The 13,052-nt window shown below is 48.5% G+C and overlaps 1 protein-coding gene across 4 annotated transcripts in view; it reads right to left on the reverse strand.

The window, feature by feature from the left end:
- Positions 1 to 13,052, reverse strand: part of LOC133217988 (chromatin remodeling regulator CECR2) — a 95,794-nt gene that overhangs the window by 12,128 nt on the left and 70,614 nt on the right. For 3 of the 4 annotated variants that reach the window (XM_061363933.1, XM_061363931.1, XM_061363934.1), the window contains exons 4-9: positions 12,237 to 12,376; positions 11,624 to 11,728; positions 10,967 to 11,016; positions 8,514 to 8,683; positions 7,707 to 7,784; positions 2,772 to 2,928 (exon numbers count right to left, since the gene is read on the reverse strand). In XM_061363933.1, coding sequence (XP_061219917.1) covers positions 2,772 to 2,928; positions 7,707 to 7,784; positions 8,514 to 8,683; positions 10,967 to 11,016; positions 11,624 to 11,728; positions 12,237 to 12,376 — 700 coding nt within the window. The remainder of the gene's footprint in view (positions 1 to 2,771; positions 2,929 to 7,706; positions 7,785 to 8,513; positions 8,684 to 10,966; positions 11,017 to 11,623; positions 11,729 to 12,236; positions 12,377 to 13,052) is intronic. The other variant, XM_061363932.1, reaches the window with a different exon arrangement.

The following is a 13,052-nucleotide window of genomic DNA, read 5'->3' on the forward strand; positions in this document are numbered from 1 at the left end:
AACTCTAACCCGCTGTTGTGAAAGAAATCTATAAAGCTGCCCTAACTCATAAATTCAGGAACAAATAGATGGGCCCCACAGGAGGTTTGCTACCTGGGGTGTGCATTGGGGGGAAGTGAAATCCCAGGAACATGATCTAAAAAGAGCATACAGTCCAAAACAGGGAAGCAGGTGAAGCACTGATGAAGTACATCAGAGAGCAGATATTTCACCTTGTGTTTTATATCTCCCCTCTGCAGAACACCTTACAATACTAATGTTAAATCCCAAACAGACTGCAAAATACAGAAAATCTTTGTTACTCTAAAACCTCTGTCAATGGATGTCCAATTTTAACAAGTCTGATGCAAGCAAGATAATGACTTCATTTTCTAACCACTTTCTGTCCATCGTAAGAACTGTCATGGAAGTAATTGTTAATGGCAGGTGTATTTGGCAATAAGGAAAGATTGCTACAAGGCCAGTTTTACCTGGAGAGCTGCCGTTTCATCTAGGGATGAAAAAGAATACTGCAGTGATTTAATTGAACAAGCCAGCTATTTATATAGCCTTTCCAAACAGCTTTTGCGCCAGCTTGAAATGGACACTTCTCCTGACATAGCCTAAACTGACTAGGGACAAATTTAAACCAAACTGAAATTGCACAAACCAAAATGAAAGCATGTCTGCCAAGAAAAGCATGAATGTAGCTAAATTAGCTTAAAACAGTTTATTGCCCAATCCCATGCCAGTTTCTTTGAGTGGCTCTGGTGACTTTGCATCACCACAGAATCACAGAATGGTTGAGGTTGGAAGGGACCACCAGAGGTCATCTAGCCCTACCTCCCCGCTCAAGCGTGGTCACCTACAGCACATTGCTCAGTATTGTGTCCAGACAGCTCCTGAATATCTCCAGGGAAGGAGACTGCATAACCTCTCTGAGAACCCTATTTCAATGCTCAGCCACCTTCACAGTAAAGGAGTTTTCTCTCATGTTCAGGTGGAACTTCCTGTGTTTTAGTTTATGCCTGTTGCCTCTTGTCCTACCTCCTGGTACCACCAAGAAGAGTTTGGATGCACCTTCTTAACATCTGCCCTTCAGATACTTATATACATTTACTAGATGCCCCTGAGCCTTCTCCAGGCTGAACAGGAGCAACTTTCCCAGCTCTTCCTCATACAAGAGATGCTCCAGACCCTTAATCACGCTAGTAGGCCTTTGCTGGACTTGCTCCAGGAGCTGCATGTCTTGTACTGGGGAGGCCACAACTGGACACAGCACTCCAGGTGAGACCTCCCCAGGGCTGAGCAGAGAGGGAGGACCACCTCCCTCAGCCTGCTGGCAGTGCTCTTCCTAATGCACAAAGGATACCATTGGCCTTGTAGGAAATAGAGGCACATGGCTGGCTCATGGACAACTCATCCCAAGGACCCCCAGGCTCCTCACCATAGAGCTCCTTTCCAGCAGGTCAGCCCCCAGCCTGTAATAGTGCATGGGGTTATCCATCCCCAGGTGCGGGACCCTGCACTTGCCTTTGTTGAATTTCTCTGCCTATCTGTCCAGCCTGTCTAGATCCTTCTGAATGACAGCACAGCACTCTGGGCTATCAGCCACTCCTACCAGTTTTGTATTGCAGCAAACTTGAGGAGGCATTCTATCCCTTCACCCAAGTAATTGGTGAGCAACTTAAACAATACTGTACCCAGATGATGTAGTGATTGAATTTACCCAGAAAAGGACATGGCTTATAGTAGAATAAGATTCTTTTACAGGAACATTTATCTCTGCAGCTCTTCTGGAACTTTGAGATTAATATTGTCTATATGGATGGAGAGTTAAAGCACAGAGGCTAGGCAATTTGCCAAGGTGAGAGAGATATATGTGGCTGATATTGAAGGCTAGATGATTCTCAGTTTAAAGCACTGGATTAGTTAGGACTGGCAACCAGGAATATATGGAGGCCAAGCAAGTAATTGGATTTTCTAAAGGTTAAAAAGGTAAGCAGGTAAAAGAAGCTATTCTTAGATAACATCTGGTCTGCTAGCAAACATCTGGTAGCAGACTGTTTCATCTTGGAAAGTTTACAAGGTTTGCATGAACTTAATCCTTTTTCTTTTTTGGACTCTTTATCCATTTAAATATCCACAATTCTGATACCACCACACATTACCACCACAGCTTTCTGAAGACAAACTCCAAAAGCCCAGCCAGCCACTGCAGCAAAAGCAGCAGATAAAGGAATCCCATAAGGGAGACTGGCAGAGAGAAGGTGGTCAGAAATGAGCCTGCTCTTAGACACCAGTGCCTACATGTACTGGCTGAATGCCTGCTGTCTGTGGCTTGATCATATTAAACACAACACAGCTGCTTCTTGCAGAACAGCTTAAATCAGCATTTAATTCAAAACCATGAAAAAAACAAGACCAACACCTGAAGCTGGCACCTCTGGCGCTCTATTTAGCCTGGTCCCCATATCTTTAGTTCTCCAAGTGATAAGGCCAATAGCAATATAAAAATACTACTCTTGCTACTCCCAGCTGGGACAAGGGGAAAAATAAGCATGGTTTGAAGATAACACAGCTGAAGGATGCACTAGAGAGCAGCCGTCAACAGTAAGGGAGATAGACAAAGCAAAAGAAGTTGCTGTCAGACCAACTTATCCAAGGTAAGCGCCAGAAAAGATATTCCTGTTAGCAGGTCTGGCAGGGGAGGGATGCAAATGGCAGATCAAGATCTCAATCTCGGCTTTGAAAGCTTCCCCTCCTGCTTCACACTGGCCGCATGCACATACCTTCCACTGCTTTGACTTTCTCCTCCATCTCTCTCTTCCTCTCCTCCTTTAGCAGCTGTTCCTGCTCCCTCTTCTGCACTGCTATGAGGATTTGGCGTTCCTCCTCTTCCTCTCTGCGCCTCTGCTTCTCCACTGAACTCAGCACATTTGGGTTTACCTGTGACAAAACGGTGCAACAAACACTGTAATGCATAGGCTTATTGAAGTCTGAGCAGAGGTGGGTTTACCCTGAGCAAGCATTAGAGCATACCTACAATGAATGGCTGGGAGGAAAAAAGGGGGAAAAAAAAGGATGTGTACATATGAATTCTCTGATGAAAAGCAACATGTAGAGGAAAGTTATTTGTCAAGCAATGAAATCCTACTGACACAGGGACAAAGGAAGGAGAAGCGATGGGTTAGACAAGGCAGGGATGGATCGTGTGTATTTCCCTTATGGACAAAGGGCTGTTGACACCCTAACACAACATCACTACCCCTTCCAGCGAGCATATCCCCAAGTTGCAAGCATGAGCAGAAAGGACTATTCTGTTGAACCTGGCCCTGCTATAAACCACAGAGTACTTAGGATAGAAAAAGAAACTGGTACAAGATATCATTTGGAGTGCTTTCCTTTCCTTTCAAAACAAGACCAGCCATATTTATGCACGCTAATATCCCTTGAACTAGCTCTTGCTCATTTGTTTGGCCAGTTTTCCTGCTGGGTCCCCCAGCCAGTTTTCTCAGTCAAGGACGCCTGACTCTTTATTGCCCCACTTCCTCACCTCCCCACTGACAGAAGGTTGCAAGGCTGTGCTTAATCCCACTGAGACCGTAAGCTTCCCAAACCAGGGTCGTCTGCTCCTATTTCTCCAATAAAGTGCAAAGTACGTATATGGCAGTAGGGAATTACCTTTATTATCTGAATTTAACTATAAGGCAAATGAATTGGTCATCCACCAGCCACTCCCATCTCACTGACTTCTGCAAGACCAAGATATGTGTGCCTTATCAGCAGGGAATATAAACTGGAAAAGAACAACGGGCATACAGCTTTCTATACCTTCGTTTTCAGGGAACAACCAGCAACCACCACTTAAGGCAGAAGGCATTTCCTGAGGATTAGCAGTCAGTTGGAGTCCCTTGGCTGCAGCTCAGACCATCAACTTCTACAGGCCCATTATTAATCCCCTGAAAAAAAATCTGGCACCATAATTACTATTTTGTCCTTGTTTCATTGCCCAGAAGTGAAACCTCAGGATGTTTTGATAAAATGTTGTCCGGTTTCACTGTACATTCATTCCCCCCTGCCTTCCCTTCCCTACACAGCACTGCCCTACAATCTCCCTTTGCAGCTCTCCATGAATGAGCACTGTGTATTATATCCCTGCTTCCAGCAGCAACAATATATATTAAGAGAATTATGCTTCAACCACTAATAGTCACAGAGAGGCGTTCAAGAGAGGGTGATGGGACTCTTGTTGACATCAGGACATTTAGAGACAGACTGGACAGCAAAAACACTTATTCTGTGCTGATCTTTTTGCGTGGAATGCACAACATGATCTCACCACAAGGGAACTCTGCCCACCTTCTTTTCCTTTGTATATCTTTGACAAGTGTTAGGACTTCATGCTTCCACCCCTTCCGTAAGAAAACCATTCTGTGACTCCACATGCTTTTAGATTAGCTTCTCCTCACATTCAGTCTAAAGTTAATTTCTCATCCCTTCACCCTATCCAATTATTCCTGGTTACGCTCTTCTGGGTGAACATAAATTCTCCTCTTCTTCCGCCACACTCAAGCCTTTACGGGCTTCCTCAGACACTTACACAAAACTCCCACGTTTCTGCAATTAGGATAATGTTTCCTTATAAAGCAATCCATCCAGCTCCCTAATCATTTCAGTTGCCTCTCTCAGACCTTTCCTCCAACAGATCAATATCCAAACACCAGGATGCCCAGGAATGAAACTGCTGTACCAAGTACAAGAGGTCAAAAACCTGCAGAACTGAGTTCTACATTTCCACCTCTGATTCTTTTAATATCCCTTTCTCAGTTGCTCTACCGTCTGATTTTCTACTCCTGCATTGCAAACAACTTCCTTTCAGGTCTGATCCTGACCACCATCAAGAAGTTTCCTCCTAACTTTCTTGATCAAAAGAAAGGTACCAAAAAAGTTAAGATTGTACAGCAATTAGAAAAGAAAGAGGTGAGCATGAACCAGCCACCAGAAGCTGGTACACCAAGATATTTTATTGAGGATGTGACCATGAGCCTTTAGATTCTCCAACCAGTAGATCTAAGCCATCCTGGCGTGCCACACTGATTTCTTCAATTGCTGGTGCACTGCTCAGACCTTCTTTTTCCCTGAATTCAGGCAGCTTCCACCGTTCTTGTCCTATGGACACATGAACACAACATCCAAGCTGCAGTGCTCACACCAGGACCTCTCCAAGCCTGCAGAGTGCATTCAGCACTCTATACTCTAGTGACGCAACACAGAAACCATAGCACATTCCAGATCAACCCACCAAAAACACAGCATTAACAAAGCAACAGGACAATTTGAACCAAAGGAGAGGATGCTAGCTGAATTAGGAAAAGAAGAAAAGGGAAAAGCAGAAACCACAAACGCAGTGTAGTGAGCACCAAGGACTGCAACAAACATCCACAACTGCGCTTGCTCCCTGCAGTGGTGCAGGATAACAGCAGCAATGCTGGCATGGGCTCTTTGAGATTCCTCAGAACATAAACAACCTGATTTTCAGAGGTACCTTCTGCCTGGCGTCCCACTTAAACCCATTAGGGATGAGTGTGCTCAACTTAGGGTTAAAAAGCGTAAGTCAACACAAACAAGAAAACTATCAGACGTGGTGGAAGCAGATGCCTATTGGAAAGCTAAAAACAAGAATCCAACACAAGTTAAACTTCCTTCCTGACCAAAGAGGTACCAAAGGGACGCTCTCCAGCTTCCTCCCACTCTGAGGATAAAAACTAACCCTCTCATGTGTGACCGCAGCATCACCATCTCCTTCCCTCCGCCAGAGAGCACTCCAGGACACAACATCGCTGTCTTCCCCCTAGGGACCCCGAAAGGGCCAAACTTATGCCTTTTGCTTTGCTCTCCAGACAGTGGGTATCAGGCTTCAGGGGCAGAAGGCCAGGAAGCTCGGGTGCCCTGGCCCCCTCCAGCCACACGTCCTGGCCCCTCATCCTCCAAACCTTCCCTGCTCCAGTTTCCGCAGCACTACCCTAATGAGGGTGCTGCTCAGGCAGCTCTTTAATGAGGAGCTAATCTGAACCACCTGTTGAGAAATCCCCCGCAGGATTAGGAGCCTATGGAGCAGTTATATCTCAGACCAAAGCAGCATCCAGCTCACAGAATCGGGAGGAAGGCGTCACCCCTGTGCAGGGCTGACGTTTTCTCCCCCAGACCCGCCTGCTGCCCACCCTTCACTCAGCAAACAAGCCATCAGACATGCTGGCACCTTCCCCATGAAGGGATGACTGCCACATCCTGCTGGGGAGCTGGCGTGAGCATCACCACCCTTGCGCTGGCTGGCTCCCCGCACCCCGGCGCAGCGGGTGCCAAGAGGGCCCCCCGCTTGCTGGAAACGTTTCACTGGCCCACAGGCAGCAATTAACAGCCCTCTGCCGCCGTAGACCTGGAGCACCTGCGGTACTGATTAGCATCATTCAGGCTCCATGTGTTTCCCACTCCCCTCCTCCTCTGGGATTTCTGCTGCCTGTGAACAAACACGTGTCCCTGGGCTTCCTGCATGGTGGGCCTTGCAGAGAGCAATTCTGGCCCCAAACTGACCATCTCTGGGGTTGTATTTTCCTCTCGGCAGGCTTTTATCTGCAGCATGATGAGAGGTTCTTCCTTCCTCTTATTTACCTATTCTAAGTAATTATATTTATTGTGAGGCACTGTACTTTCTCCTTTGTTTTGCGGGAACCCCTGACCCTGGCTCACGTGGAATATTCCCTGCAGTTTAATTTCCCAGGGTTTGACAAAACACCAGGTAACTATGTTCTCATTAATCTACAGCAAGAGATTATGCCATGGCCCGATAGAATCAAGCCAATTTTTTCCTGCAAAGCTAATCCCGTGTTGCCTGACCCATTACTTTAGGTAGTAGTTGCCAGTTCAAAGACCCCCCATCTCCACTGTACCATGCCCCTGGCTGTGCCAGCGTGACGGCTGGGGGCTGCGTGGTGAACTGGATCGGGAAGCTGATCTACGTTAAAAATAACCCTGACCAAAGAAAAAGGTTATATTTAACTTCAGTCATTTTCCCGGGTCTGGTTCACTGCACAGCCCCGCAAGCACCAGCGCTGTTACACTGATGCGGTGGAGAGGAGATGAGGGTGAAGAGGCAGGGAAAGACCCGTTTCAGATGACAAGGCTGCAGTTTGATAAGCATTTCTTTAAGCAGCCGAAATTGTGAGTTCCATTTCCAGCTGACCCCCTCCTCTCTCAGCTCCATCCTGCATCAGTCATTCTTCTTTCCCTCTGCGTTATCTACACCCTCATGTGTTTGCAGCCTCACGTTTTCCCCTTGGCTGAATTTCTGTCATTTCCCTTTGTAAGCCGGTTCTTCTAGCCCTCTCATCCTTCTTCAACTTTTCTTTGAACTGCCTCGAATGTGCCAGCACTTTCATTGAAGTGGAATTCCCCAGACTGAGTGCAGATTTCCATATGCAGCTGCACCGGAGTCTGTGGTGAGGCCGGTTACCTCTGCGATCCAGAGGGCAGCACCTCCCTGCTCGCCATAGAAACCCCGAGTGTCAGCCTGCCTTTGACGGGCATTACCACCCATCTCTCTTTCAGCACAAGCACTTTCAAACGACTCCTTCCCACTGAATAGTGATGCTGCGGTTTATTTTTTCCCCCAGGAGGCATCTGCTCTCGCCTCCCTCCGTCGTCCTCCCCCTCGCACCCCCCCTCACCTCCTGCTTGATTGGTTTGATGGGCTGATGGTCAGACATCCACCTGGGAGAAAATTCTGTCCGCTGCAGACGCTTCTCCTGAAACAGGGTTGAGAAGTGAGGGAAGGAAAGAGAGAGTGGAGGAAATTAGGGCACATTGGTGATACTGGCAGGAGAAACTCTGGGGGCTAGAAGCGACCATGAAATCCCTATTAGCTTTACAAGGGTAGAAAACAAGCAAACTGAACTCAATCCAAGAACATCACGCTGACTGCAGAGCACATTTTACAAAGCCATCTAGCCGAAGGATCCTGTGCCAAATCTGTCCCACCTGAAAACATTCAGTAGATGGAGAGTACCCTTCAGGGCTCTGACACAGCAGCTCGAGCAGCCACTGCCCCCCTTCAGCAGAGCCAGCTGAGAGAAACAGCTGTAAAAGTAGAATCACAGGCAGTTTGCATAGAAAAGCTAGGCTGTTCAAATCAAAATCAAAGCAGTTCAAAAGCAGACAAGATAACCTGCTAGCAGAAAAGGGACAAGGAATGTGGCTGAAGACAGTAACCTCTTCAGTCATCCTACCCTATACTGCCATGCAATCATGAACCAGATCCGTAAGTATTCACTCTAGCCCTGCCACTCCACTGGGGAGAGCCGTTCTCCCCATACACAAGCTGAACAGCTCCTGCATTCACAACGCTTGCAGGCTGGAGGCGGTGGGAAGCAGGACAGGGTGACAGGCTGCTTGAATTTAGCTCTCCTTCAATCAGCAAACGTCCATGCTCTTGGAAGCGGTCAAAGGGAGGTAAACAGGATGTCATGTCTCCTCACCTTCTGTGCAATCATGTTGCAGATCTCCGGCAGGAAGTCTTCACTCAAGAGTTTGTAGAGCTGCCGCTCTCTAAGGGAAGTCCTCTCTCTGAAGCTCTCTGTGACCTGCCTCCACTCCTCTTCCGTCTGACACAGCAGCCACCATGTCCCACGGCCAGGCCCTTGGGACCCTTCAACGACATGAAAGGATGTTATCTCCACACCAGTTATGAGTAACAGCTTTTCTTTATCCCTTCTCTTCTCTACTCAGGCCTCAGGAAGGGCAAAGGGTACTGCCAATGGCCACTGCTATGGGAAACATGCTCTTTGCTATAGACTCAAAGCTCTCTTCAGCCACCAGAAGCACTGCTACATCCCCCAGCAGCACTAGAAAGTGATGCCAGGCCACAGAGGAAGCACACAGGTGAGGAAATAATGGTGCCACTTTGCAACACACGGGTAGTATGACATCCCTGTAGCAAACCTCCATTCCAGTTATGACGGACGAGAAAAAAGGGTTTGTAATAGAGTCTGTCAGCCAGGACAGAACATAGGGTAATGCAAATGTCTGACAGTCTGGCAGCAGAATAAAAACATTGAAAATGAATGTTATTTGAAATAACCTTTTTCTTTCAGCACTGCAAACCTTGGCTGTGGTGAACAAAACCTCCCATTCTCCTCAAATGAAACATTTTGTTTGCAGGCACTTGAAAGAACAGAAGAGGAACAGAAAAGGAAGTAAAGGATGGGGTTCATCGGGCTGCCAGATGAGGGGGAAGTTCCAAAAGTTCACATCCCACCCCTGCTCAATCCAGAGTGGGATCTGAAGCAGATCACCCACTGCTCTCAAGCATGTCCCAACTACCAAGACACTCAGAGCTGTTCTGCCTTGTGTGAAACATTTGAATATGAATTGCAAAGGAAGGGCTGTCTCGCGTGGTGGTTGGAACACCCACCTGGAGAGGGGAAGTGTGGTTCCTGCTCTGCAAATGTTTACAGAGCAGAGGAACCTCATGGGTTACAACTTGCATGCTTTTGCCCCAGGACACTCTCTAAGCAAAAAGGGCTGTGGCCCATTTTTGGGGAGAGGGGAGATGCTGGTTCAAACTCCTTCAGGCTGAGGGGTTCTTGGCTCCCTCTAGACTTTTCTAGAGCTAACCACTGGCTACTGGAAAGAAATCCATGGTCACTACCCCACAGCAGCAGATGTCCTGCAGTTTCTCACCCCATTTTCAAGCAAATTAACTATGAAAAATACAGGGAAGCAAAAAACAGAACCTTTTTTCTCTGAACCTGACTCTGGGCTCTTTGTGGATCTCAGCCACCAGTGGCTCTGTCACACAAGCTATCAGGTTGTCCCAGGAGGACTGGAAAGCTGCACTGTCCCTCCAGCCACCTGCTCTCAGTCAGAAACCTCCGTACCATGGTGGGTGTGCTAGCTCCAAGTAACAGGCCAGCCTATAGCTTAACCCACCATTGGCTTCGGCTCCAGTTAATGCACTGGGGAATGGCAACCGAGATGGCAAAGGACCAACCATGTGCTGGTTTCTGCCTCCCTGGCTATGCGAAGCCACCCCCTGCCCACTGCAGTGGGGAGCTCACCTGCACACTGCAGCCTTATTTCCCCTCCCTTGCCAGCTGCCTATGGCCAACTCCTTTCAATGGCAACCGGGACTACAGCACTGCTTTGTGCCAGGGGATTACTCTGCAGCTGAAGTGACACTATTTGCTGGAAGACAATGCTCTGATAAAACCCTCAGAGCCTCACGTGCATCGCTCCCAAGCAGCCGCCAGGAAATCTGAAGACAAAGGGCAAAGGGATTGAGGCATGGCAAAGACAATGCCACCCTTGCCTTTTATTGTGGGGAGATGGGCAGGCTGAGCTCCTGGGTTATGTAGAAGCCACTGGGTGCACATGTATGACAAATGAGTCCCAGCCTCCTCAAACTCAGCGTTCTCATTACATTGCCAACTTAACTTTTTCTGCTTGCTTCATTAACCCTTAGGTGGGTATTCCCAAGGGATTATTTACACAGTTCAGACACCCAATGGCACCAGGAAGGAGAGGGGAGGAGAAATCAAAAGCTTTTTCCTTCCTTATCTTGGCATCATTGACCCCACTCTCTTTCCAGTCCAAAAAACCCCACTGGCTACAAACAGAGGCTTGTGTTCACCTCACCGCTGGAAGAGCAAGGGCTATTCACAGCCCATTTCCATCAACTTCACCGTGTAGGTCGGCCCCAGAGGCCTAGTGTAACCCAATAGGGTAAGTTTCTTCATCCCAAACTAATCCACGACAAAGTAGGAAACCCACAGGTGCCCATACTCCCAGCTGCCAACCCCTCCTTCCAAACTCAGCCCCAGACACCAGCAGAGACTCTCCTGCTCCTGAGAAAGGCATCTCTCTAGGCTTTGATGATTTAAGAGCCATGTTAGCTGATTGTATCAACCCTGACCAGGCAAAATCTCTTTACCATTTCTTATCTGAGTCTCACGGATTAGCAAGTTCTCCTCTGCCTTCTCCCTGCCAAAAAACAGAAAGAGAAGGAGTGACACAATATTTGACATCATTGATCAATTCATAACCAATTCTGAGGAGAAGAATGGGGAGCAACTATTCAATGCACAGCAAAACCATGATGAACACCACCATGCAGAACACACACATGTCCAATATGTATTTTCACATGTATATTAATCATAGTTTCATAAAATTTCAAGAAGTCAAGGCTGGAGTTTGGCAAGAACAGTATTTCAGTTCTCATGGGAAGCAGCCCAAAATCTATACTGGCTCAAGAGGCCAGGATTTTTGGCTTCAAGCGTTACACCATTGAAGTGCTCTTTATTAAGAGCGTATCCCCTAGCACTGCTCAGAGGAACTGGATCCGAAGTGAGGCAGCTGGAAAGTGATACCCACTGTTCGACCACACTCGTCATCCAGCTCACTCAGAATTGTCTTTGGAGAGTGATCAAAGTACCCACCAAGTCTGAGCTTGCTTCACTTCAGAGATGCAATGAAATTATGGCTGCTTGGTATACACATACTTATTGGGGGAACCCCAGGAGTACATTATACTTCCCTATACATAGATGTGCATTTTACATCTATTGCAGGAAGACCCTTTCCATACCTCAGCAGGTTTTCCTCCAGAAGTTTTTTCCGCTTTGGGGGTCGCCCTCGTCTCTTGCCCGTTTTCCCAGGAACGTTTGGGGTGTTTGTCTGCCCCCCGCATCCCCTGCGAAACAGCAAAGCCACCATGAAATATCTGCTGAGCAAGGGCTCATCATCCTGTGGCTGGCAGGATGGGAGAAGGGCAGGGAAGTCAGAACAGCTGCTGGGAACCCCACTAAAGGAAGGGATTAAATCAGAGCAGCAACAGGACAGGGAGGGGAGGAGAGAAGGGATTCCCACTGGCTGGGAGCCTGATCTGGGAGCCGCCGGCATGGTGCAGGGCAGACGGGGAGGAATGCAGTGGGGCAGGCAGCATCGTTCCCACAGCAGGCTCTCCTGGTGCCACAAAGGCTGCAGGCTGGCTCTGACACAATGCACGACGGTGGGGCAGCTCGCAGTCTGCTTGGCAACTCCAGTCTCACCCGCATTGCCCCAGCCCTCTCCCAGACTCCCCCCTGCAGCCCCCTGACACAACAGCAGTCAGGCGGAGTCCCCTACAGTCAGGCTGGCTGTGGGGTGCCCCCCTCGCCCCCTGCACCCAGACACAGGGAGAATGCTGTAGGGACTGTTACCTGTCTGGAGCCAGCTCTCCGTTGGTTTTCGCCTGCACAGGATCCTCCTTGTACATCCGCGTGCCATAGAAGTACCAGTACAGGGCACCGCTGCTGTCCTCGCCCAGTGGCTCCACGCGGAGGCTGTCGGCATCCAAGCCCTGTGCCCATCAGGAAGCCCCCCACCAGACGGTGACAAGTTGAAAAGCGGCCACATTGTCACACAAAAAATGATGACACCCTCCACAAACACCTCCCTCCTCCCCTCCCACCATGCCACAGCAGCAGTACAGCTGCTCCTCTAGACCAGAGCTGGGAAAATGCTACTCCAGGGGGAAGGCGACGTTCGCTCTCTGTGCAGGGAGAGATTGAGATTGGCATCTCTAATTTGAATGGCCTCTCTCATTTTAACATTTCATCTCTGGTGCTCCTGACAGGGAAGGGCTAATTAGAGCTGGTGACAGTCACACACAGCCCTGAGAAGCTCCCTCCCCCCTCCCCACCATCACCCTTCCCCCAGCTCCCCCACTACACTTCACCCCCATCCTTTCATCTCACACCATCCCTCAGCAAGGCAGTCTCAGCTCTCGCAGCCCTGCCATTACCGTTGGAGCATCTCCAAATTCACTCTTCGCAGGAAGAGTAGCCAGTAAAGCCAATTTACTTAGTGACTCCCATGCTATGAATACATCCAGTGAGGATGAGAGCCCCAAGAGCAGTCCTGAGTGCTTGCCTTGGGTCCTCTGCAAGGCAAGAGAGGAGATGGAGAACTGCTGACGCACTGCACTGGTACCAGTTACCTGGCCTTAAAATGCATTTAATAGCATCAACCCTTCT

This window comes from Neopsephotus bourkii, unplaced genomic scaffold (genome assembly GCF_033783945.1).
Source record: "Neopsephotus bourkii isolate Nb327-2 ecotype Australia unplaced genomic scaffold, CSIRO-AGI_Nbou_v1 NB_1183, whole genome shotgun sequence".
Taxonomy (NCBI): Eukaryota; Metazoa; Chordata; class Aves; order Psittaciformes; family Psittacidae; genus Neopsephotus; species Neopsephotus bourkii.